Source organism: Plecotus auritus (genome assembly GCF_963455305.1).
Source record: "Plecotus auritus genome assembly, chromosome: 9".
NCBI lineage: Eukaryota > Metazoa > Chordata > Mammalia > Chiroptera > Vespertilionidae > Plecotus > Plecotus auritus.
This window is the reverse complement of record NC_137783.1, coordinates 135,226,389-135,254,008: the sequence shown is the minus strand read 5'-3', so window position 1 is coordinate 135,254,008 and position 27,620 is coordinate 135,226,389. Positions and strand designations below refer to the sequence as shown.

The window sequence follows — 27,620 nt, the reverse complement described above, 5'->3', positions numbered from 1 at the left end:
TTATTTGATGCCAATTTATTGCAGTTTTTTAAGCTTGCTGTTTCTCTTTCTCAAGGTAACAAAAAGAGGAATGATATACAACATACAGAGTAAAGTATATGCAAAATCTTGATGCTGGTAGAGATTCAAATTATAAATGCAGTTTTAAGAATGTGGAAAGAAAGTGTTCTAAGATGTCAGCCTGGTGAATAATTAAATGAGGTCATTAGGTCATTTCTCTTTAAAGAGTTTTACCAAACCAAATATGTATATTGAATGTAGTCTTCTTATCTGAATTATGAAGGGAAGCTAATGTTCACTTTTCCTTTAACACTTTTTAAAGGAGACTTCATTCTGGCTTTGCAGATTAGGTTATTAAAATTGATCCTACTATGTTGGGCCAATTGCTCATTTGTTTCATTATTTTTTCTAGTCATTGACTGTGTTCCTTGATGCTAAGTTTAAATGTATAGTATCCATCTTAAAACTGGAACAGATATATTCTTTAAGCATTTTTAAAGTATTGTTCATTTATTGTATCTGACAGGAATCTACTTAACTGAAGTGTGACTGGTTAATTTATTCCTATTCTCTCTCTCATTCTCTCTCTGTATGTGTGTGTGTATATATATATATATTTATGTGTGTATGTATATGTATATGTGTATATATGTGTATATACATATACATACACACACATAAATATATATATATATATATATATATATACACACACACATAGAGAGAGAGAGAGAGAGAGAGAGAGAGAGAGAGAGAGAGAATGAGAGAGAGAATAGGAATAAATTAACCAGTCACACTTCAGTTAAGTAGATTCCTGTCAGATACAATAAATGGAACAATACATATACATATATATACACACACATAAATATATATATACACACACACACACACACACACACACACACACACACACACACATATATACATACACACATTAGAGGCCTGGTGCACGAAATTCGTGTGCGGGGTGTCCCTCAGCCCGGCCTGCAAAAATGCCAGCTTCCCTCACCCCGACCTCCAGCCAGAGGCTCCTCCCCTCCCGCACAGCCTCTGGGAAGATGCTTGTCCTGGGGCCTCCTCAGGGCCCTGGCCCACGACACCCTACAGCTCGGGTACTCAGGGGCTTGGGCTTGGGCTTTCAGGTCCAGCTTCCACGCCTGGCGTGGTGCGCATCAGCTGCCATGGGAGCTGCGCCTCAGGGGTCGCCCCCTTGGACCATACTACTTGCGAGTGGGGGGGGCGGCCTCGGCAACAGTGACTTGATGTCTGTGGCGTTCCCGCCAGACGCGCCCCCCCCCCCCCCGCCACGGCGCCACGCTGGTTGCGTTTGGACTGCGGGCAGGGGGCTTCCAGTCTGCGACTGGGGCTGCTGGGCTGCGACTGGGGGCTGCAGGCAGAGGACCCCGGCACCCATAGGGCTCCGTCAGCATCTGGAACTGGAAAGATCCATTTTTTCTGGGTCCTCCCCTCCCTCTGCGCAGCCGGGGTGCGGACGCTGGGCTTGCGCCCTATAGGACCCTTCCCTCCCTCTGCGCAGCCATGGCACTGGCAACATGAGCTCAGTGTCCCGCACCCAGTCTGGCCAGAGGCCCCTCCTCTCCCTCCACGGCCTTGGAGCAGATGCTGGGCTCCCGTTGCCGGGGTGATGCTGCCAGCATCTGCTATGGGCGCCGCCATTTTGTCGCGGAGTGATGGTTAATTTACATATTACTCTTTTATATATCCCCTATCTAATAAAAGGCTAATATGCAAATTGTCCCCTCGACCGGGCGTTCGACCAGGGGGCGGGGCAAACCGCCCCAGGCCCCTCCTCTGATTGCCCCCCATCGGGGTGGGCCAGCCGGACCCCACCTGTGTATGAATTCGTGCACTGGGCTTCTAGTGTGTGTGTGTGTGTGTGTGTGTGCGTGTGCGCGCGTGTATAAAGCGTAATATGCTAATTAGACTGGATGACCTTCCGGACAAAGCCAGGGCTGCGAGGGAAGCCTGGGTCCCAGGTGCCAGGGGGAAGCTGGTGCTGGCAGCCGGGGGAAGGAAGGCCTTCTCTTGTTCTAATTTTGTGCATCGGGCCCCTAATATATATATAAATACTGAAAGCATTATTTATGAACAGAAAAATCTTTATTAAGAATATATATACACACTAGTGGCCTGGTGCACGAAAATTGTGAGCGGGGGGCGTGTCCCTCAGCCCGGCCTGCACCCTCTCCAATCTGGGATCCCTCTCGCAATCTGGGACTGCTGGCTCCTAACTGCTCACCTGCTTGATTGCCCCTAACCACTCTGCCTGCCAGCCTGCTTGCCCCCCCAAATGTTCCCCCCCCCCCCCGCCAGCCTGATCACCCGCAACTGACCCCCACTGACGGCCTGCTCGCCCTCAACTGGCCCCCTGGCTGGTCTGCTCACCCCTAACTGCCCCCCACCCCACCGGCCTGATCACCCCCAGCGGCCTTCCCCACCCTGATCACCCACAACTGCCTTCTCCTCTTGGCCTCTAACCGCCTCTACCTCAGCCCCACCACCATGCCTTTGTCCAGAAGAATGTCCAGAAGGTCTCCTGGAATGTCTCCCAGTCTAATTAGCATATTACCCTTTTATTAGTATAGATATACATATATAAATATATGTGTGTATGTATATATATCAAGTTAAAACCTGGATCTTATGCTGTTTTAGAGAACGACAATGTGTTAGGCCCCAGTGACTTGAAGTGGTGGTTGTTTTGTAAATAATTAGATGTCAATGCTCAGGTTTTTTTCCTCTGAATTTTAGATTCTGAGGCTACTATTTCCATAGTATACCAGGCAGAAGTATTTTGTATGAGGCAAATTTTTGTGTAGAAATTTTTATGTGACTCTTTTGTCTAGCAAGTTTTTGGTTTTGTTACTGTTGTTACTTGCAAAATGGGGTATGTCTGCCAAGAAGGGAAGGGCTTGTGTTCATTTTGGAAATTTTGTAAAGTGGGGAAATGTAGAGACAGCTGGCAATCAAGTATCAGAGCAGTTCTTACTAAAACAACAACAAAAAAACAATCTCATCCTGCTTTTATCAGAGCTAAAAGTACTTTGTGTATCTAAAGAATATGTCTAAAAAATTTGGATTGCCTTGAGGATAACTTGGAGAGTGTGGTTGAAATTTTGTACTCTTTTTTTTTAAAATATATATTTTATTGATTTTTTTACAGAGAGGAAGGGAAAGGGATAGAGAGTTAGAAACATCGATGAGAGAGAAACATCCATCAGCTGCCTCCTGCACACCTCCCACTGGGGATGTGCCCGCAACCAAGGTACATGCCCTTGACCGGAATCGAACCTGCAACCCTTCAGTCCGCAGGCCGACGCTCTATCCACTGAGCCAAACTGGTCAGGGCTTGAACTCTTGTTGGGAGATAAATTAATTGCTCTTTGTGTAGATGTTGTAAGCCAGAAATTGGCAACTACTTAAATAGTAGTTGTGCAGCTGTGTAGAGATTAAAACTGCATCATGGATTATTCAATCATGAAATCAATCCCACTCTAATCCACCAGTTAAATGCTCTGGATCTAGAGTTAGAGCTCAGGGTTTGATTTCAGGTTCTGTCTTTTATTGCAAATAATTCCAATGCTAGCATCCAGTGAGCACTCAATAAATGATAGCTGTTAAGTTTGTAAAATTTTGAAGAAATGGATACTCTTTAACTCCCATCTCCATCTCTTCATCATTAGTTTACCTATTAGAGTAGCTTTCAACAGCTAGATCAGTGAATAAAGAAATGGAGAGTGTCGTAGTCACTTTTTTCTGTGCTGTTTAATATTTAGAATTCACCTCAATTCTTTCCCTTTTCCTTGTCTTTTAACTTCTCAAAAAGTTATTCTGGCCCTGACCAGTTTGGCTCAGTGGATAGAGCGTCGGCCTGCGGACTGAAGGGTCCCAGGTTCGATTCCAGTCAAGGGAATGTACCTTGGTTGCAGGAACATCCCCATTAGGGGGTGTTTAGGAGGCAGCTGATCGATGTTTCTCTCTCATTGATGTTTCTCTCTCATCGATGTTCTAGCTCTCTATCCCTCTCCCTTCCTCTCTATAAAAAATCAATAAAATACATTTTTAAAAAAAGTTGTTCTGTTACTCCAGAACAATTTTCATGTTCAGTCTACTGAATTTTAACTGAAGTAACTCATACTGATTCCAAAGGCTGAGGTTTTTTAAAAACTTTGAACAGGTTGTGATATTTTCTAGAGGTACAGCTCTTTGCTTTGTTAATATTGAAACAACTCTCCACAAATTAAATAATACTCTTCTAAAGTAGCTTTTTTCTTATTAGTTAAAAAAAAATTCACTTTTCCTGACTTAATACTTCTGAGGTTGGCTAATATTTCAAAATGGACTTTACTAATTATTTATGGGATAAAAAAGTAGAGCTAATTATAGAAATACAGAGTAGTCCGATCAGGTTTCAGAAACTCAAGTGTCTGTTACAATAATGTTTATGTCTCAGATGAGTGACACTACATTAGATAAGAATTTTATTTGCCCTGTTTCCTTCCTAGCCCTTTATCTTAAGATGGCAGAAGCCATATTATTTCTCTCAGTTTGAGAATGATCTATTGGACACCTTATTCCTTCTTAGGATAGCCCATATCTTTAAATCCTTTTCCTGGTTCAGACATCCAGAAGTACAGCCATAACTCATTTGTGATGTATCTGAATTGTCAAATAGGCTTAGAAAGCCTTGATTATCAGCTCATTTAGTTATAGGACATTATATAAATGAGACTTTCTGTCCCTTACCTATAAAGAAGTAACTATAACACTGTGCCAATTCTAATATATAAAAAGTCAGGGACTGTCATGACAGAAACAACCAGATGGACGACCGAACATCAGGCTGCGTGGGGCAACCAGGCTGGCAGGGGTTTAGTGAGGGACAGCCAAACGACTGAACAGCAGGCTGCGTGGTGCGACCAGGCCGGCAGGAGGGTTAGTGAGGGATGACCAAACGACTGAACAGCAGGCTGTGTGGGGTGACCAAGCCGGCAGGGGTGTTAGTGAGGAACGATCAAATGACTGAACAGCAGGCTGTGTGGGGTGACCAGGCCGGCAGGGGTGGCAGTTGGGGGAGACCAGGTTGGGGGCGACCAGGCTGGCAGGGGGGGCAGTTGGGGGTGACCAGGCTGGCAGAGGGGACAGTGAGGGGCCACCAGGCCAGTGGGGAGGGGGGCAGTTAGGGGCTACGAGGCCGGCAGGGGGGGCAGTTATGGGCGATCAGACAGGCAGGCAGGTGAGCAGTTAGAAGCCAGCAATCCTGGATTGTGAGAGGGATGTCCCAGGATTGGGCTTAAACTGGCAGTTGTTCATCACCCAAGGGGTCCTCCTCCATGTACGAATTTCATGCACCAGGCCTCTAGTTACATTATAAGAACACTAGGGACCCAGTGCACGAATTCGTGCACCTTGAAAGGAACTGTGGGCTGCAAGGCTGTGGTGGGCACAGGGGTGGGTCTCGGCCCATCCTCTGTGCCCCTGCTCTGCCCCTTCCGCCATGGCCCCTGGTCCCCTGTCTGCCGGCAGCCCCTGCCACCACCACTCCCTTGCGCTGATGGCGCCAGCCCTGCTCACGTCCGCTAACAGTGTGGAGCGATTGGGGCCGGCACCAGCAGCAGGTGTGAGGGGCCGGCGCCATCAGAGGGTGCGAGTGGCGGATGTTGTCCCTATCGCACCTTAGGAGCAGGGGGAAGTGGAGAAGCCCTCAGGGGCGATCGGGGCCAGCAGCCGCCGCTCACACCCACTGATGGTGCTGAGCAATCGGGACCAGCGCCAGGTATGAGTGGGGCGGTGCTGGCAGTGGATGCAAGCACCCGGCGGGACAGCAGTGTGCAGGAGCAAAGAATTTTTAGTAACCACCAGAGGCTCGCCCCAGTGACAGCAACCAGCACCTCACCATGGTCGGGCACCCCTGTTCACCTGCTCCACCATCCTGCCATGGCTGATGCCAACCATGTTCCCCGCTCTAATGCCTGCTGCCAATGCCCGCCATGTTCTGCGCTTGCTCCCTGGTGGTCAACACACATCATAGCGACCAGTTGTTTGGTTGTTCTTCTGTTTGGTCTATTTGCATATTAGGGTTTTATATATATAGACTAGAGGCCCAGTGCACGAATTAGTGCACAGATGGGGTTCTGCTGGCCTGGCCCCAATCAGGGCGGATCAGGGCTGGGCCTGTCAGGAGGAGGAGATGGCAGGAGGTTAGCCGGCCCGTTCGGATCGGGGCTCGATCAGGGCCAGGTTGGCTGGGGGAAGGGGCTGCGGGCGATTGGCTGGCAGGCCCTGCCCCCAAATGAGGTGGGTGGGGGGGGGCCGATCAGGGGCCAGTGGCCTGGGGGAGGGGCCATGGGTGGTTGGCTGGCCAGCCCTGTCCCTGATCGGGGTGGGCATGGGGAGGGGCTGCAGGAGTTTGGCGGGCCAGCCCCGCCCCCTTTTGAGGTGGGTTTGCCATCAGGGGCAGTGCTGGCCAGGGGGAGGAGCTGTGGGGCCAATCAGGGGTGTGGCTGGCGGGGGGGGGAAGGGGCTGCAGGCGGTTGGTGGCTGGCCAGCCCCACCCTCTATTGGGGTAGGGGGTGTGATCAGGGTTGGGGTGGCCAGGGGGAGAGGCTGTGGGCCTATTGTGGTGGGGTGGGCTGATTGGGGGCGCAGCTGGCAGTGGGGAAGGGAGTGTGCATTTGGCGGGCAGGCCCTGCTCTTGATCAGGGTGGGAGAGTCCGATAGGGGGTGAGGAGGCCAGTAGCGGGGAGGGGATGCAAGATGGGCCGCCCCTCCACTGGTTGGGCTGGTTTGCTGGCCACAGTGGGCGACATAGCAACCAGTTGTTAGGTCATTATGGCTGTTACAATAGCTGCCTTTTTATATATGTACATTGAAATCCCTTTCCATCCTAGAACTACTTGAGAGTTGCATCAGAATGCCCTGGTAGAAGAAAATTGAAGCAGAAGAACTCTAAGGTCTTGAGTGGGAAAACCTATATTCAGTTGATAAGAATCTAAAATCCCTAAGAGACATCCATCTCTGCATGAGGACCTAATGTTATTTTCACACTGAGATGATCCTGAGTGGACCAGAACCTCTGACAAAAAGAAATTAGTTCTAATGTAATACTCCCTGACCTTTTAAGTCCAAGAAGGATGAAGCTCCTCTGAATTAAAACTAGCCAGATTGATTTAATTACATCTGGCAAGGATCCCTTTAGCTTCGGTGCAGTTAATTCCCTTATAGGTGACTATGGTTTAGTCTTCTTCCTGCCTACCTCATTAAACCTGCCTTGCTTCTTTGATCCTAGTTAAATGCCCAATTTGTATTATAACTTTTTATTGGCTGTTTCTGTTTGTAATTTTACCACTATGATAATTTCTAAACTCTGTTTTCTTTACTGTGACTCTGGGGTTAGGGGGATGGGTAAAAAGGGGAAAGGTAATATAGCTAATAGTGTGATGCTTACACATGACAGATGATTACTAGGATTGGTGGGGTGATTACATTGTAAGTTATAAAAATGTTGAATCACTGTATTATATATCTGAAACTAATATAACCAATATAAGATTGTATGTCAACTATACTTAGAGTTAAATTTTTTTAATTAAAATTTTTTAAAGAAAATTTTTTTAAATTTAAAAAATATATCATTTCTCCCCATATCTATCTATCTATATATAAAAGCCTAGCGACCATTATGGCAGAATGACCGGACACTATGACGCACACTGACCACCGGGGGCAGATGCTCAACGCAGGAGCTGCCCCCTGATAGTCACTGCGCTCCCACAGCGGGAGCACCGCTCAGCCAGAAGCTGGGCTCACCACTGGCGAGCATAGTGGCGGTGGCAGGAGCCTCTCTTGCCTCCGCGGCAGCGCTAAGGAGCAGCGAGCGAAGCGGTAATGAGGGAGCAGGCAGGCAGTTAGGAGCAAGGGGTCCCGGATTGTGAGAGGGCGCAGGCCAGGCTGGAGGACCCCCCTCCCCTCCTCAAAGGACTTTCATGCATTGGGCCTCTAATTAATCTATAAATGCAATTTAATAAAAATTCCAATAGGGTTTTTTCTGTGGAGAAAATTTGAAAAGTTCTTGGGGAACCTCTGGAGTATACAAACTACACATTGAAAACTATTAGTTTACACTAATTGGGAATTCCACCCTCTTTCTAAGAGTGGGATTGATTCCTTAAGGAAAGAAGAAGAGGTGAATAGATACTTCATGGGCATCCAAGCATGACTACTGCACATGTGTATACCATAATTTATTTACTAGTAATCATACCTGATTAAAGGACATTTGATATTTCAGTATTTTTTTTCTGGGATTACAGGTGATATACAAAAGCACACTTAGCATAAATGTATAGCTTTGTGAATGTTCACAAGGCTCAAGAAGCAGAACATGTTTGACCACCCTCAAGGCTAAATATATTTTGACTTTTGGTAGCAAAATTTAGTTTTGCCATTTTTGAATTTTATGTAAATGAAATAATACAGTATGTGCTCTTTGGTGCAGGGTTTCTTTGCTCACCATTATGTAACAGTCCTCTGTAGATTGTTCTGTGTGGGAATATATCGCTATTTATCCATCTTACCGTTTATGGGCATTTGGGTAGCTTTATGGGGAGTCATAATTATTGGCCTTTATGACTAGTGCTGCAGTGCATATTTTATTAATGCAACTTTATTGAGGCATAATTTATGTACCATAAAATTTGCCCATTTCAAGAATGCAGTTCTGTATATAGATTTGCCTTTTCTAGACATTTTATAAATATGTTTATTGTTTTTGTGTCTCTCTTACTTAGCATAATGTTTTTGAGGTTAATCCATGTTGTAGCATGTATTGGTATTTTCATTCCTTTGTATAATACTCTATTATACTAGAGACGCGGTGCATGGAAATTGTGCACGGGTAGGGTCCTTATCCCTGGCCGGCGATCAGGGCTCATCAGGGCCTTCTGGCTGCCAGCTGGGGTCGTCCTTCCCTGGCTGCTGCCCAGGGCCTTCCTTCATTCCGCACTGCCCCCTTGTGGTTAGCGCACGTCATAGCGAGCGATTGGACTCCCAGTCGAACTCCCGAGGGGACAATTTGCATATTAGGCTTTCATATATATATAGACAATCCACTTGATTTATTCATTCATCAGTTGTCCACTTTTTAGCTGTCATGAATAATAATGCTTTGAATATTCATGGAAAAGTTTTTGAGCAGACAAATGGTTTTATTTCTTTAGGGTAGATATCTAATAGTGAAATTGCTTGATTTTATGGTAAATGTATGTTTAACTTTAAAAAACTGCAAACATTTCCATAGTGGCTGTGACACGTCGCATCATCTATAAATGAGGGTTTCTTCGTAATATTCACCAATTTTTGTTATTGCCATCCCACTATTCTCTCAGGTTAGCTTCTTTAGGATGGTGGGGAACATGGTAAGACTAGTGAATTCCATAAACATGGGCCCATTGCTGCGTTTCATTTGTTGTGAAGTCATTTCCTTGATTAGAAGTGCTGTGTGGAATACCATGACTGGATAAGGTATTCCACAAATGGTAGTTTTGGCGAAGTCATTTCCTTGATTAGAAGTGCTGTGTGGAATACCATGACTGGATAAGGTATTCCACAAATGGTAGTTTTGGCAGAAGTATTGTGTGTAGGGGAGGCAAATACATATCCGGAGTAGTGTCTAATACAATATGAACAAAACACTGCCACTTCCATGATAGAAGTGGTCCAATGTAATGAGCCTGCCTGTCACCAGGAATGGGGCCATATCAGGGACTCAGTGTTTGTCTTTGCCTTTAGCTCATTAGGCTATTGGCAGCAATAGCAATAGGCAAGTTTGCCTTGGTGTGAGATTCTGGATTTGGTTTTCAGCAACCTCACCTCTGCAGCTATAGGAGATAAGGATTTCTTTCAGATCACGTATGTGGTACTTGAACTGGGAATTTGAATCTTCTGAGCACATCTTCACCTTTCCCCATTTTATCCATCACAATTTAGGAGTAACCAGCCAATCTCACTATACTTGTTAGTTTGAAATGTTCTAAGGTATCAAATACATGATCACCAGAACTTGGCCTCTTATTATAAATATACTTGAGAGTATCCATTGTTGATATTTTTGCCTATTTCTGTTGTCACATCAGAAAATGGACTTTTAGTGCTCACTTTATTACTGGAAATATTAGTTGTTAGTGCCTTTAAATCTAATCAGCCCACAGAAACTATTCAGAACCCCTTAAGGTTCTCTTCCTCTGGAATCACTTTAAGTATCAGTCTGTTTTAGGGTTCTTCAGAGAAACAACCAATGGGATATATACACTGAGTGGCCAGATTATTATGATCTCTAAATGCATAATAATCTGGCCACTCATTGTATATATATATATTAGAGGCCCAGTGCATGAATTCGTGTATGGGTGGGGGCTGGCCTGCCTGCCTGTCAAACTCCTGGTCAATGGAACAATTTGCATATTAGCCTTTTATTATATAGGATATACACTGAGTGGCCAGATTATTATGCGTTCAGAGATCATAATAATCTGGCCACTCAGAGTGTGTGTGTGTGTGTGTGTGTGTGTGTGTGTGTGTGTAGAGAGAGAGAGAGAGAGAGAGAGAGAGACAGATTTATTTTAAGGAATTAGCTCACATGAAGGTGTGGGGTAAGAGCTGGTGTTGTAGTCTTAAGTCTAAAAGCCACAGGACTGGAAGCTCAAGATTTCTAGTTGAATTCTTGAGGCCAAATCCCTTTTTTTGCTCCTAGTTCCATCTACATTATGGAAGATAATTTATTCAGTCTACTGATTTAAATGTTAATCATATCTAAAAAATATATTCAAAGCAACATCTAGACTGGTATTTGAGCCAACACCTGCACATTATAACCTAGCCAGTGGCTGCCTAGGAGGCGGAGCTTCTGATGCTGACTGGCATAGAAACCGACCAGTCAGAACCTAATCTGGGTGAACTGCGAAGACAGAACCCAAGGTGGGGGCTGAGGAGGGGTTTTAAGGGCAACAGCTGTTTGGTGTAAGGTGTAAGAAAGCAATTCAATTTTGTAATGACCGGTTTGGCAGTAGAGTGCATATGGCTGGCCTTCAGTCCAGATATAGCAATTATGTATTTTTGTCTGCCAAGAGCATCTCCTGCTGAAAAAGCCTTTTCCTCCCTATTTAAGCAATCCTATCCTATAAAATCTATACTAATAAAAGGGTAATATGCTAATTAGACTGGGTCAACCGGCCATTTTCCAGTCGTCCGACTTCCTTCCGGACAAAGCTGTGGCAGTGGGGGCCGAGGCAGAGAGGGCAGTTGGGGGCGAGATCAGGCCGGCAGGGGAGGGCAGTTGAGGGTGAGATCAGGCCAGCAGGGGAGGGCAGTTGGGGGGTGAGATCAGGCTGGCAAGGGAGGGCAGTTGGGGGCGACTGGGCTGGCAGGGTAGGTCAGTTAGGGGTGACCAGGCCAGCAGGGGAGGCAGTTAGGGGCAATTGGGCTGGCAGGGGAGGGCAGTTAGGGGTGACTGGGCCAGCAGGGGAGGGCAGTTGGGCGTGACCAGGCCTGCGGGGGAGGACAGTTGGAAGCGACTAGGCTGACAAGGGAGGGCGGTTAGGGGTGACCAGGCCTGCAGGGGAGGACAGTTAGGGGCTGTTGCTGTAGGATGGACATAAATCACTCTTACATTTCATCTTTTGCTACCTAGAAGAAATAGGAGAAACATTACCTGCCAGTAGTAAGTACTAATTAACATCTTTTTGTCTCAATTCACAGTATTAGCCATTCTTACTTTGTCCCTTCTTCTTTCAAGAACATGGTTATATTTACTATGCCTACATGTTCGGCATTGGCTTATCTGATGTCTTCCTTCACCTAGGCTACTGTGGCTTTTCTCTTTTTTTTATTACTTATATATCAGGAAGCCTCCTCAGATCAGCTGCTATTATGAGAAACAACTAGTAATTGCCTTTGAAGTACCATACAGAAGAAACTTTGTTCTTATTTTCAAGAATTATTCATATTTTAGCATGCATTAGAACTTAGTTGTTGTTTTTTTTAATGTTAGCTAGCTAGGTAAGTAGATTTATGTCTTAGTTTTCCATTTAACAATGTTTTTGCCAATTTCATGTCATTTTTTTTTTTTTTTACAGATTTCTCTATATAATATCTTACTAATATAGTGTGGTTTATTTAAACACTTTCTTGTTGATGGAGGGTTAGGTTGTTTTCACTCTCTAGTTATATAAACACTGGGGGCCCAGTGCATGAATTCATGCACCCTGAAAGGAACTGTGGGCCATGAAGCTGCAGTAGGCACAGGGGTGGGTCTCGGCCCATCCTCCGTGCTCCTGCCCGGCCCCTCCCACCGCAGCCCCCAGTCTTCTGTCTGCTGTCAGCCCCACTCCCGTTGCCACTGCTCCCATGTGCTGATGGCGCCACCCCGCTCGCACCCGCTGACAACGCGGGACGATTGGGGCCAGCACCAGCAGCGGGTGTGAGTGGGGTTGGCACTGTCAGCGGGTGCAAGCAGTGTCTGCTGCCAAATCACTCCTCAGGAGCAGGGGGAGGTGGAGAAGCCCTAAGGGGCCATCCGGGCTGGCACCTTCCACTCGCACCCACTGATGGCACCGAGTGATCAGGACCAGCACCGGGCACCAGCAGCGGGTGCCAGTGGGGCCAGCGCTGGCAGTGGGTGCAAGTGGCGGCTCCAGCGCCAGCAGCAGGTGCGAGCAGGGCCGGTGCTAGCAGCAGGTGCGAGCACCAGGCGGGACTGCGCCACACAGGAGCCAAGAATTTTCAGTAACCTCCAGAGGCTCACCCCGATGACAGCGACCAGTGCCCAGCCTTGGCCTGGTGCCCCTGCTCACTATCTATAAGAAATTTATCTTTTTATATATATTACATGTGTATGTATATAATACATACATATGCATATATTGGGTATTAAATGGATATGAAGTTTTTGAATAATAAAGTGCCATGGAGTTGATTCCATACTATTGCTCATTGATTAGATATGTCAAAATTCATATAACCATTTCCACCCTGGTATAAGTGTGATTGTAGTTTTGTAGGATAAATTCCTAATAGTTAAAATTAACATGAAATGGTGTGTGCATTTATAATTTTGATAGATATTGCCAAATTGTTCTTAGAGGTTTTGCCAATGCACATGCCATTGTCATCTGTATTAGAATGCCTGTTTTCCTACAGCTTTGCTAATACTCAGTGTCTGGACAAGCATTTGGATCATTGCCAACATGATAGGGGAACAGTGGTGTCACACTATCATTTTCATTTGAGTTTCTGTTGTTATGAGTAGATTGAGCTTTCCTATTATTTGTATGTTTGAAAGCCATATTTTATGTTTATGTAGTCAGTTATATTAGTCTTAAGACATGAAATTTTGTGCTATTCTTAGAAAGGCCTTTTCTATTTTGAGATTATTAAAGGAATCTTCCATAGTCGAAACAGGCTCACTTTTAATATACTAACTTATATAGAAACAACAAACTACTCTAGGTTTGAAAGCCAATTTCTAATGCAAAATTTTTATTGCACACTAGAGGCCTGGTGCACGAAATTTGTGCACGGGGGACGGGAGGTGTCCCTTAATCTAGGACTGGGGCTCCCAACTGCTCACCTGCCTGCCTTCCTGATTGCCCCTAACCACTTCTGCCTGCCAGCCTGATCACCCCCTAACCACTCCCTGCCAGCCTCATTGATACCTAACTGCTCCCCTGCTGGCCTGGTCACCCCTAACTGCCCTCCCCTGCAGTCCTGGTTCCCCCCCCCCCAACTGCCCTCCCCTGCTGGCCATCTTGTGGCGGCCATCTTGTGTCCACATGGGGGCAGCCATCTTGTGTGTTGGAGTAATTGTCAGTTTGCATATTACTCTTTTATTAGATAGGATAGAGGCCTGGTGCATGGGTGGGGGCCAGCTGGTTTGCCCTGAAGGGTGTCCCGGATCAGGGTGGGGGTTCCCATTGGGCATAGGGTGGCCTGGGCGTGGGGCCTAGGTGGTTTGTAGGCTGGCAATGCCCCCCTGGCAACCTAAGCAGAAGCCCTGGTATCTGGTATTTATTTATCTTCTATAATTGAAACTTTGTAGCCTTGAGCGGAGGCCAGGGCCGGCCAGGGTATGTAGGAAGCTTGGCTTCCTCCATTGCTGGGGAAACCCAAGCCTCCTGCTCACTCTGTGGCCCCAGCCATCTTGGTTAGGTTAATTTGCATACTCGCTCTTGATTGGCTGGTGGGCGTGGCTTGTGGGTGTAGCAGAGGTAAGGTCAGTTTGCATGTTTCTCTTTTATTAGTGTGGATTGTGCAGCCTGGGGTGACCCTACCTCACCTATTCTCCTTTAAAGTATGGGAAAAGTATAGGGCAGGCGTCCTCAAACTACGGCCCGCAGGCCACATGCAGCCCGCCGAGGACATTTATCTGGCCCGCCGGGTGCTGCTGCCTGTCCTGCTTAGCAGCCGACTCATCCCGGGCCCGCAGTGTGCATAGGAATTTGTTCATAGTTTTTTTTTTAAACTATAGTCCGGCCCTCCCAACGGTCTGAGGGACAGTGAACTGGCCCCCTGTTTAAAAAGTTTGAGGACCCCTGGTATAGGGTAACAAGAATCAAGGGAAGCATTCCTGTTATGGAATTTCTTTGTTGTTAAAACATCTAGATCTATGATTCTTTCTTTCTAATGCCACTGTACTTTTTCAATCATCCCTCACTCACTTAATTTAGGTTCTGTTGTCTTAGATCTAAAAGTTAGAATTCCATGAATTAAATTACTCTGGTATATTTTACATACTCCTCTCTAAGCATACTTTTTAGTAGATAAAGAAGTATAAAATAAGTTTTTTCTTTAAAGAGATGATAATAAGGTAAGTTTTGTCTGATTTTTCTCTCATTTTGTTGTTTCTATTTTGTTTAAAAAGCTGAAGGTTTTTGTGTGTGTTTTTTCTCTAAAAAAAAAATTGCTTACTGTGCTAGCTGGTTTGGCTCAGTGGATAAAGCATCAGCTTGTGGATTTGAAGGATCCTGGGTTTGATTCCGGTCAAGGGCATATGCCCAGGTTGTGAGTTCGATCTCTAGCAGGAAGCAGCCAATGATTCTCACTCATCACTGATGTTTCTATCTCTCTCTCCCCTCTCCCTTCCTTTTTGAAATCAATAAAAACATTTTTTTTTAAAAGTTTACCTTCTTGATTGAATTTACAATAGTAGATATACAAGTATAGTTTTTGGTTAACTATCAACTTAAAAAGAATGATATGTTTCCATCTAGATCCCAAGGAAGAGAAAAAGGAAGAAGACGATTCTACCCTCCCTCAGGAAGTTTCCATTGCTACAACTAGGCCTAGCCGGGGCTGGCGCAGTAGCAGCAGGACATCTATTTCTCGGCATCGTGACACAGAGAACACCCGAAGCTCTAGGTCCAAGACTGGTTCATTGCAGCTCATCTGCAAGTCAGAACCAAATACAGATCAGCTTGATTATGGTATGGGGCAAGCAGATAATGGTTATGTAAGAACCATTGTCTGTTGCTTTTAAATGTAATGCTAAATATTTACTAAAAGAGCTTAACTTTCAGGGGTAGGTGTGGTGATATAGGGAGGGTTCTTTTTTTTTTTTTGACAATTTGTAGATATTCTCCTTTTGCGTGATTACCTGAAGCAGTAATTTGGTCTCTTAGCTGCAGGGAGAAAACTACATAGATAATGTTTTGTTTTGGTTTTATTTTTCCAGAAGTTGCAGAAGAGCATCAATCTCCAGGTGGCATCAGGTAAGAAACATTTCATATTTCATCTCTTGGGAACATAGAACACAATCACATTAAATTCTTAAAGTTGTTTTCTATTTGAATTTTGAGCTGTAACAAAGATAGTAACTTCAGAAGTTTGGGTATTTAGTTTAAATCCCACTTTGTTGTATTTTTTTTTAATCCTCACCAGAGGATTTTTTTTCCATTGATTTTAAGAGAGAATGGAGGGGAGTGGGAGACAAAGAGGCAAGAGAGAGCGATGTAAGAGAGACACATCGATTGTTTGCCTCCTGCGCATACCCCAACCAGGGCCGGAAATTGAACCTGCAACCCTTGACTGGGAAATGAACCCGAGACCCTTAGGCCAGGGCTCTAACCAATGAGCAACACCTGCCAGGGCCCACTTTTGTTCTTGATTATAGAACCATGACCATGTAAACTCTAGCTATATAGTTCAGAAATCATTATCTCAAGCATCTTCTGTGTTCTGGTTTAGTCCATGCTTGGCACTTATATGAAATGAGGTTGTTTAGATCAGGGTTTTAAAATATTATCAATATCTTTGGTGGTGAATCACATGATTTTTATTTATTCTTTTGTATGTTGATAGGTGTTTTTTGATACAACAGATTACTAAACATAGTATTATAAAGTCCATTGGATTTTAGCCCATCACACCATTGAACAGTCATCACCTTGCCTTTGTTTAATAAAGTGCTAGCATATCTAGCATTTTTAGTTACATTTTTTTATTCAGGATAGAGCAGCTAGATGCAGTTCCAACTAGATCATAAGGATAAAAATTCTAGATAACTTACTGTGAATCTTTGGCTACCTCCAAAAAAATTTACTTAATAACATATACTAAATTAGAAAATCCCCTCAGATTTAATCTTTATAGTTAGAATTTCTAATCTTATTGCTTCTTTTTAGTAGTGAGGAGGAAGAAGAAGAAGAAGAGATGTTAATCAGTGAAGAGGAAATACCATTCAAGGATGACCCAAGAGATGAGACCTATAAACCCCACTTAGAAAGGTATGTCTCATTTTATTCCAGACATGTCAATGAAAAATAAGTTTGGAAAGCACTGTTGCATTTTTTTGCTTTGGCTTGTTGCCAAACTAATGAGTATAGACTTCATTTTATTTATTTATTTATAAAATATTTTTATTGATTTCAGAGAGGAAGGGAGAGGGAAAGAAAAATAGAAACATCAGTGATGAGAGATAATCATTGATTGGCTGCCTCCTGCATGCCCCCTACTGGGGATCGAGCCCACAACCTGAATATGTGCCCTTGACTGGAATCATACCTGGGACCCTTCAGTCTACAAGCTGACACACTATCCACTGAGCCAAACCAGCTAGGGCTAGACTTAATTTTAAATGGATAATTATGCATGCACTTATTTTGCAAATCTAACATTCTTATTGCCCACTTACAACCCTTTCTTCCATTATAGAACTTTACTTTGATCATATGCATATTATGATGTCTGCATGTTTTATTGTAACAAGATATCATGAATTGCCTGAATACTTGGAATTTTCTGCTTTTATCTTGTTTCTCTTTGTAACTATAGTGAGATTTTGTTTTAGGGCATCATTAGCCTTGGGTGGAGGTCATCCCAATAGACTTGAAATATTTGTCATTACTGTGCATATGAGGAATGGTTAGCTGGCAATCACATTTCATGAGCTAAGAATCATCATTTTATAATAAATCCATGATAACCCCAGGCTTTACCTTGTTATCAAGTTTTCCTTGAAAGGATACTTTGCTAGATACCAATGTTGAAATGTATTTGTGTTTTCAGGGAAACCCCAAAGCCACGGAGAAAATCAGGAAAAGTGAAAGAGGAGAAAGAGAAGAAAGAAATTAAAGTGGAAGTAGAGGTAGAGGTGAAAGAAGAAGAGAATGAAATTAGGGAAGATGAGGAACCTCCTAGGAAGTGAGTGAGCAATTACTACTAAAAATGGAAACTTAACATTTTGTGAAAGCACTAGTGGAAAAAAGGTGCGAGTGTGAGGGGAGATGCTGACATATACATATAGGGTGGGGTAAAAGTAGGTTTGTAGGTCTTATGGAAAATAATAAAATAAATAATAATCTATACTAATAAAAGGATAATATGCTAATTAGACTGGATATCCTTCCGGACAAAGCCATGGTGGCAGGGGTCGAGGCAGAGGCGGTTAGGGGCGACCAGGCCAGCAGGGGAGTAGTTAGGGGTGATCAGGCCAGCAGTCAGAGGTGTTTAGGGGCAATCAGGCAGGCAGGCAGGCAGGTGAGTGGTTAGGAGCCAGCAGTCCCAGATTGCCGACTTCCGGATGTCCAACATACCCTGAGGGGTCCCAGATTGGAGAGGGTGAGACCACCCCCCCCACCCCCATGCACAAATTTCATGCACCAGGCCTCTAAAAGAGAAACATGTAAATTGACCATACCTACCCTACGTTCACCAGCCAATCAGGAGTGAGTATGCAAATTAACCTGACAAAGATGGAAGGTTAATTTGCATACACAGACACCGGGGCGGAGAGCAGAGCAGGAGAGTTGGCGGAGAGTGGAGCAGCTTGGGGAACTTGGCTCACCAAGCCACCAGATGGAGAGCAGAAGAGGGAGAGCTAGTGGCTTGGAGGACTTGGCAGAGCAGGAGGCTGTGGGATGGAGACAGAGCAGGAAGGGAAAACCAAGAGTGCGGGGAGCACCAGGAATGCTGGGAATCGTAGTTCTGATGGCAGACAGATCTCCTAGACCAGCCTTGGGCAAACTACGGCCCGCGGGCCGGATCCGGCTGTTCTATCCGGTTCTCTTGCTCTCCCCTCTGCTCCTTTACTTTGAATTTATATTAGTTTACACAAACACTCCATCCATGCTTTTGTTCCGGCCCTCCGGTCCAGTTTAAGAACCCATTGTGGCCCTCGAGTCAAAAAGTTTGCCCACCCCTGTCCTAGACACTAGAGCAAAGTGAGCCTGGAGCAAGTTACTGTTTTAGTGGGGGATGGAGGGAAAGCAAAGGTGAGAGACATAAGTAAAATCAGAGTGTCTAGGAAAAACTAAAGGGAAGTTATCCTAAAACTTCCAGGAAATCTCCACCAATGAAGCAAAGAAAAAAAAAATGCCTCTATTATTTATTCTGTGAGCTACAAACCAAACTGGGTTGGGGTCTCAGGCAATTTGCTCATATGATTGCAAAGACAAACAGAAACTCTCGGATTGGAGAGGGCTCCCCTGAGGGATCCCAGATTGGAGAGGGTGCAGATTGGGCTGAAGTTTAAAAAATTTGGCTTTCTAAAAGAAATTTCAATCGTTGTACTGTTGCTATTTGGCTCTGTTGACTAATGAGTTTGCTGACCACTGCCCTAGTATATATAAAAGCCTAAGTGACCATTCGCCCAGTATCGTGATGCACACTGATCACCAGGGGGAAGATGCTCAACACAGGAGCGGAAACCACAGACATGGAAACATGGAATGAATCTCAGAGGGAAGGGGGGTGAGAAGAGGTTAACCAAAGATCTTATATGCATATTAGAGGCCCAGTGCATGGATTTGTCCACTGGTGGGGTCCCTCAGCCTGGTCTGTGGGGATCGGGCTGAAACTGGCTCTCAGACATCCCCCAAGGGTCGCAGATTGCGAGAGGCACAGCCAGGCCGAGGGACCCCACCGGTGCATGAATCCGTGCACCGGGCCTCTAATACAGTAATAAACTGTTTCCTGTACTTAAAACTGTAAACCTGTTTTTGCCCCCACCCTGTATTCCTGCCTTGAGCAGCTAACAATTGTATTGCAGAGACTGTTCTCAAAAAAAGCTTGAAAAGTGTAATTCAGAGGTGGTACTTAAAGACATACAAATGAATAGGCAAGACAGTAAGTTATAGGGATGCAGAAGGAGTAGAACAGCAAGAAAAAGTATGGCAAATGATGTAATAACCTTGATCAGGTAAAAACCTTTCTTATCTAGCAACCATTTCTCATTGCAGTAATAAGATTTTTGTGTGTTTAGGCTTTCTGGTTCTAGTGCAAGGAGACTATATTTTTAGGGTTTTTTAGATAATAGACTCTTTTATTCTACTCTTTAATATTTAAGTGGTATACTTTTCACTAAAACAACTCTTCAAGTAGTAACCTTGAGGTTTATCCAAATCTTCTGTAGTATTGTAGTTTATGAACAGTGTATTTTTAACTTCTGATGCAGACTTTTTGGGAAGTAAAATTACTTGCGAGTGAAATCTTGGTTTGGTTTGCTAGATATTTTAGTGACTTTATGTATTCTGCTACCTGTTCTTTGGTCTTGAGTATATATGTCTTCAGCCGTCCTTCACTCAATAAACTTCAATCCAGAATATGTGGACAGTTTACTTTTTTGTATTATTATAGGAGAGGAAGAAGAAGAAAAGATGACAAAAGTCCACGATTACCTAAAAGGAGGTGAGGATTTGTACTCCTGTGTTTTACCTTGTTTCTGGTGGTAGGCATTTTACTCACATATGCCCTTATAATAATCCTGCAGGAATGGACAAAAACAACTTTATTAGTGTCCATGATGCAGAGGTACTGTGTTTTTATTTCCACTGCAGGATCCAAGTGTTTCTAAAAATCTTAATACTTTTTTACCCATTGGGGGTATGGGATTACTAATTTATTTTGTGTTATTTTTTTGTATAAACATTATTAAACATTTTGCAATTGCTGGTTACTTCTAACAAATTATATGGAAACTGTAATAATAGTATAAACTTGCTATTTCCTAATAGTGCAGTTTGAGTTGAAGGTCACTGGGTAGACTGTGTCTTCTCTGTTGCTAACTTTTCTCCTACATGCTGATTTAGAAAAAAGCCTCCAATCCAGTATGTGCGTTGTGAGATGGAAGGATGTGGAACCGTTCTTGCTCACCCTCGCTATTTACAGGTCAGTGAAGTTGTTGTGTAAGACAGCCTTCCAGGTTATGTCCCATTAGTAGTTCTCAAGCTTCATGGGACTTTATGATGTGTGATTTTGTGTAAGCTTTATCATTAACATGCATTGTCAAGAAAAATCTTTATTTAAACATAAAATTAGTTTATTCATTGGTTTAAAAAGAAAAAAAGGAAGAGAAGTCTTAAGAACCTGAGCCCAAATGGAGGATTTTCCTTGGAATCTTAGAAAATTCCAGTGTTTCCCATTATAGTGCAAATACTTTTGATATAAGATTATTATAATGATACACCAAGACAAAGGAGAACAGATTTTATTTTAATGTGTATTTTTAAAAGATAAATTTAGTAACTCAAACCAGTGATTTCTTGAATACTGTTTAAAATTAAATTAAAAATTTTTAGTTTGCAGGGTTTTGTAGAAGTGAATAGATTTTTTAAAAAATAGGAATAAAGATAACAGCTTATTTTTAGGTCTCACAGAAAATTTGAACGTGAATACAGATCACTAAAGCCTGAGAAATGCCTGTTTGATATTTAGTTTAGCAGCAAATACAACATGAGATTCAGGCCTTACTTTCTGTTTTGGTTCTGTTACATTAATGATAGCTAGTGTTCTTGTGCTGTGTATCATTTGCTACACTAAGCACCATGCAGTATATGATCGCTAGATCCTTACAACACTACAAGACAGGTGATCTCCATTTTACAAATGAGAACTGGAGCTTACAGTATTAAGTGCATACCTCCTGAGATCATGCTGTTCCTAAATGACAGGCCCTGATTGGAATCACAAGTTTATTTCTGTAGCCTATGTTCTTAACTATCTGTATATATATATAAAAGCCTAAGTGATTGAACGACTGATCGACCGGTTGCTATGATGCGCACTGACTACCAGGGGGCAGACACTCAACTCATGAGCTGCCCCCTGGTGGTCAGTGTGCTCCCACAGCCAACCTCTCACAGTCCCTCCCCCCAGCCGCCTGCCAACCTCCCGCTGTACCTCTCTTCCCCACCCCCACATCGGCCCTGATCACCAGCCAGGCCAAGGGACCCCCACCCATGCACGAATTCGGGCCTCTAGTTTGATTATATAGCCTCTCTGTCCAAATACAAAGTATTTGATTTTTCTTCAGCACTTTGACTTAGCAAAGGAACAGATATCTGAGAAGCCTTAATTTTTATCCCTCTTCACTTTCTTTTACTGTTTTAGCACCACATTAAATATCAGCATTTGCTGAAGAAGAAATACGTATGCCCTCATCCCTCCTGTGGGCGACTCTTCAGGCTCCAGAAGCAACTTCTGCGACATGCGAAACATCATACAGGTACTTTCAAAATAAAATTTTTCAGCAAGTATATAAATGTACTGTACTTTTAAGTGCAAGTGGTAATTATGTTCTTTTTCTAACATAAATCTTAGAAGAATCTATAGTCAACTATGAGAGAAAGGTGGAAAAGTAAAATATAATGAAATAAATTTTAAAAGGGATGACCTGCCGAATCAGCATCTGCATTTAACAAGGTCTCTTGGTGGTTCCTATGTACATTCAAGCTTGAGAAAAACTTGGCTCTTCTCCCATACTTAATTTTAAAACTGTTTGGGATGGAATATAGGATTAATTTTGTTATTCTTTGCCTTTTAACTTATCCTTATGTTTTCACTCTATTTGTAGTAATATTAAGTGAAAGGCATAGAAAATGTACTGGTCATTCATTCAACAAATGGTATTAAGCATCTGTTTGTGCACCCTCTTGTGAACCAAGTGATGAAGAAGTAATTAAGTACGATGCTCCTTTGCCACATAGATTCCACACCATGTTATCAAATTCATCAAAAATCCTATGAAATTTGAAGGGCTTGTGAAATGACAGAGGGTGGTAGTTGAATGGTGCAGATGATGTGGGATAGGAGAATAAGGTAAATACAGGTTCTGTGCAGTATATTTGATAGCAGCAATTCGAGTCTGTTGAGCGAAGTATAAATTGTTTATCTTGGGTAACATTTTTAAAGAATAAAATCCATGAAAAATGTAGTTACTGACTTGCCAAGCAATTTATCCAAGATCTGGATTGCTGGTAAAATTAAGATTAGGATTTTAGTTCTCATATATTCCCATTGAGGTGTTTTTTTTGTTTTTTGTTTTTTTTAAATAGGTCCTTATACTATTGAATGCATGGAGTTAAAAAGAAACAAAACAGAACTGTATATTCTAAATGTTTGTTTATCCAATTTTTATATATTGAAAACAGTGTTGCTCTTACTCTGAAATTGACCTGCCCGATCATCTGCTTGCTTATTGTAAACTAGGAAAAAAAATACTTAAAGAGTTTCTGAATGGAAAACGAACCACAATTTTTTCTTCCTAGATCAAAGGGATTATATCTGTGAATACTGTGCTCGGGCCTTCAAGAGTTCCCACAATCTGGCAGTGCACCGGATGATCCATACGGGCGAGAAGCCATTACAGTGAGTACTTACTTATTGGTAAACATCTAGGTAAGAAGTACATTTATTTACCCCACTTGAGGGTTAGCCCCTTTATAAACACTTAAGCTTCTGCTATTCTTTACTTTTACCAAATTAGAGTGGGTATGGTTTGGGTGAGCCTACTTAGTGAACTTCTTCTTTTGTTGTTTAAACAGAAGAAGTCAGATTAGTGTTCCATCTGGTAACTTTTTCTAGTCTCTCACAAGAAATATATGTTACTCTATTACTTATGTATGTGATCTCTAAATCACACCTGACTTTGAATACGAACTCTTTATTTCTCTATCTGATCAACCATTTTCTTTTCCTCTCCTTAGATGCGAGATCTGTGGATTCACTTGTCGGCAAAAGGCATCCCTTAATTGGCACATGAAGAAGCATGATGCAGACTCCTTCTACCAGTTCTCTTGCAATATCTGTGGCAAAAAATTTGAGAAGAAGGACAGCGTAGTGGCACACAAAGCAAAAAGCCACCCTGAGGTGCTGATTGCCGAAGCTCTGGCTGCCAATGCAGGCGCCCTCATCACCAGCACAGATATCTTAGGCACTAACCCAGAGTCTCTGACACAACCTGCAGATGGTCAGGGTCTTCCTCTTCTTCCTGAGCCCTTGGGAAACTCCACCTCTGGAGAGTGCCTCCTGCTAGAGGCTGAAGGGATGTCAAAATCATACTGTAGTGGGACGGAACGGGTGAGCCTGATGGCTGATGGGAAGATCTTTGTGGGAAGCAGCAGCAGTGGGGACACTGAAGGGCTGGTCATGAACTCGGATATACTCGGTGCTACCACAGAGGTTCTGATTGAAGATTCAGACTCTACTGGACCTTAGTAGAAGGGAAGACTTTAGGCACTGGGACAGCTCAGACTTTGTATGTAAAAGATAAAAAGGACAAAAAAAATTTAAAGCATTTAAGATCTAGTAAAATAACTGAAGGGCCTGCTCTTTCCAATGTGGATCACAGCACACACACATACATCCACTCTCTCTCCTCCCTCTTCTGTCCCCTTTATAAAATTGATGTTGCCTTTACCAGAAAGGTAGACAAAAACACAAAGCTCTTAAAGTGAAGATTATCCTCATGCTCGGTTCCAGCCAGGCAGACTTCCTGCTGATTAGCAGATTCCCTTTCCCAACCTGTAAATCTTACATGTTCTGGATCAGCTTTTAACTCTTAGTAGTATATACTGTCCTCTAAATCCCTTCTCCTTTACTGCTGCCCTATGGTCTGGCTTCTACCCACTGCAGCACACTTACTCTCAAAGTATCATATAATTCTAATCTCTGGAGGCTGGCAGCTTGACTTGGCACTTTAGGGCCCCTTAGCAGGGTGAGCTGTTAAAACAGCACACCTCTCTCACCCCCTTTTCCTCCGTTCCTCACCTGGTTTCAGAAAGGAAGGATACATACATGGGGACCACTTTGACCCCAGCACCTCAATCCTCCTCCCAAAACCTTTATATGGCTCTCAGTGGTGCTCACTTGCTTGGAAGCAGGCTCCCAACAGGGAGGGGGCTGCCCTTTACATGGTCTCTTTGACCATAGGACAGGGCTGCATATCAGTGAGACAGAAAAGTCCCAGTTTAATGGCAGAAATTTGCACTTTGAACATGTGTGTTTTTGTGTTGTGGAACCTGAGATTTCTTATTTATTAACGGAAAGTCTGATTTTTTTTTTATTTTTTTGTCTTTGTTGCTATATTTTGTGGGGCTGGGAGAGATTACATTATTCTGACATGGGGTCCTTTCCATAAGAGGTACTTTTGAAGGCAAGATATAGGGTTGAAGAAGCACAGCCAGCCTCTAAAATCATAGCTCTCCAGTGGCCTTTAAGCTGGTCCTCAGCACTAATAAAATCACTACAGTAGCTTAGTGCTTTTTCAGAAGCCTTTTTAGGGGAGAATGTTATATTTGTGGTCATTAGTGCTCTGTGAGTTTTTAGAACATTGAGATTTAGGAATTTTGAGGGGATGAGGAAGGTTGTTCGGGGTCTGAATTACAGATACGAGATTTTCTCTTGTCAATTTGTTTTTGTTTTTATTTTGTCCCCATCATTTTTTTCCACATACCTCCCTATTGGCCCAACTCTGGCCCCTTGCTTTGTTTTTGTTTTTGCTTTGCTTTATCATTGGTTCATTCCAGCTCCCGATTAGTGAAGGACACTGCCATTAGTGAAGGAATAATCTAGGAGTCGTACAATTTTAAGTCAAAGAAAATTGCTCTGTTTTGTTTCCTAAGTTTAGTAACACTTCAGAAGAAAAAAAGGCTTCAATAGACAAAATTAATGTAATAATAGCTTTGGCTCCCACCTGAAATTCTGGGAATTACCACTTCTCTTGAAATAGGGATTTTCAAGGGATGGATTGCTTATTACTGTCCATGAGAGAGGCAGGTAATGTTTTTGTATAAGTTCTTAACTCCCAGAAGACAAAAACCTGTTTGGGCTCATTTTTAGGGAATTAAAAGGGCAATTTTTGTCCTATGTACCTCAGAAGCTGGAATTCAAGGCTTGCCCTATGCATTGTTTGTCAGAAATGTGCGATGGCTGTTGGAAAGAATGAAGTTTTGCTGAGAACAAAATAAGGAACAGCTTGTTTTTCACAAACACTAAAACTACAAAGTTTATCAATTTTCTCTTTGATTTTTTTTCCCCAAGAAGAGAGTAACAAAATGTCATCTCTGAAATAGGCGTACTTGACACCCACTAGTGCCCGTGGCTGGGATACCAGGGAGTGGGGAGTGAGGCACCTACAGTGCACAGTCTTAAATGCACTATTGTTTCTCTTCAGTGTGTGGCAGCATTGCCATCCCTCCAGTGTGGGCGTAGAAAGTGGAATAAGGATAGAAGGGATGTAGAATGTGCTTTCCTGCCCACAGTAAGGATTTGGAGTTGACTTTGGTATGTTGATTAGATATGAAAAATATACATGACTGATTGGGTGGGTCTACAACAAAATTGTTCTCCCCTTACCACCCTCCCCCCCACATAAGTCTATTTTGTACTGTTTCACTAGCTAACATCCATTCCCCATATTTACCTTTGTCTTCATTACATTTATTTTACCCTTTGTGTCCATAAATTACATTTTTGGTAGTTAGTAATGAGATATTTTAGCCATGTACATGAAAGCAAACTGCATTAAAATAAATCTTTATGAGATAGAGGTAAATATGTTCTCACACTCCTCTCCCTGTCAGAGTTCTAATAATTGAAACTATCTGTTCTTTCTCCCTTTGTTGTCCTCTTCATAGCTACCATTTGTCTATAATATGCTTCAATAAATTATTATAGCAGTTTGCAATAAACTTTTAAGTATTTTTCATGGACTTTTTCCTTTTGAGATGAGGATGCTAGCATAGGAAAGAATTGGTGTATGTACTGGGCCCTCTTTTTTTCTTTTCTGCTCTTCATGCTGTTTACTTCATTGTCCTTCCAAGGAGCTCTTTTAATCTTAAAATTCTGCATTTCTTACTTTTAGTCAAATTCTGTTATCCTTTTCTCCCACTGCATATTCTCCATCTTGAATTGGCAATTCTAGATTCTGAAAAGGTAATTGAGATACAAGCATTATTTTTGTGCTTCCCCCTTGTTTGATTGCCCAGGATTATTTTGCATAATTGAGACCTAATATGCTTCAGAAAGTTTAGATAAACACTGGCCAGGATTACTGGGAGTAAAAAATATATATATATATATTAAGGTATGGAAAGGCATCCACATAGAGCACTTGAACCTCCTTTGTACTTGTTTGGAGAAAAAATATAAAGAGTGTATTAAATCTGAGGTTATTACAGTCTGGTTGTTTGAAATTCCATTTTTCTCTCCTGTCTTTTTCCCACTTTCCAATGTACTCAAGAAGATTGAAAAATTGTAATGGATCAATTTAAAATATTTTTATTTCCTAAAAGCCTTTTTGCCTATTGTAATGTGCAGGACCCTTCTCCTTTTATGGGAGAGATAGGTAGTTACCTGAATCTAGGTTGAAAAGTTATGTAAAAAGAAATTATAATAATAAAAGGGATACTCTGCTTTTCAAATTCTTGTTTTCTCTTAATCTAGGTAAGACATACCAAAAATAAGTATGTAAAGAAGAAAATAAAATTGCCTTCATGGAAGCAACTGGTCTTCCTTGGTTGTACTGAGTTACAGTTGTCCCAGGGTGAAACAATTGATGCAGCTAAATAAGAAAACCAGGTGCCCTTAGAGCAGGCTTTATGTGGCAGATACTGTTTGCTCTGTGGAAAATCGGGGCGGGGGGGAGTTAACTTTTGACTGTGTTTAGTTCTTGATTTATGATGCTGATATGCTATGTGATGAGTTGACAAAGTACTAACTTTAAAAAAGATAGTATCCTTTTATCTAAGTGAAAGGCTACTGTGACAGCCACCCATGCTTCATTTCTTTCTCGTTTTCCTCTTGTTTACCTATGGAAATTTGCCCCTGTG

The 27,620-nt window shown here is 42.9% G+C and overlaps 1 protein-coding gene across 2 annotated transcripts in view; it reads left to right on the top strand.

The window, feature by feature from the left end:
- The window catches only part of ZFP91 (ZFP91 zinc finger protein, atypical E3 ubiquitin ligase), a 31,228-nt gene extending 4,016 nt beyond the window's left edge, over positions 1–27,212 (top strand). Inside the window, exons 3-11 of one of the 2 annotated variants that reach the window (XM_080688195.1) lie at positions 15,288–15,500; positions 15,749–15,785; positions 16,698–16,799; positions 17,581–17,715; positions 20,149–20,199; positions 20,601–20,679; positions 21,901–22,015; positions 23,058–23,157; positions 23,496–27,212. In XM_080688195.1, the coding sequence (XP_080544321.1) occupies positions 15,288–15,500; positions 15,749–15,785; positions 16,698–16,799; positions 17,581–17,715; positions 20,149–20,199; positions 20,601–20,679; positions 21,901–22,015; positions 23,058–23,157; positions 23,496–24,006 (1,343 nt within the window). In that variant the 3' untranslated portion in view covers positions 24,007–27,212. The remainder of the gene's footprint in view (positions 1–15,287; positions 15,501–15,748; positions 15,786–16,697; positions 16,800–17,580; positions 17,716–20,148; positions 20,200–20,600; positions 20,680–21,900; positions 22,016–23,057; positions 23,158–23,495) is intronic. The other variant, XM_080688194.1, reaches the window with a different exon arrangement.
- Positions 27,213–27,620: the final 408 nt, after the last annotated feature.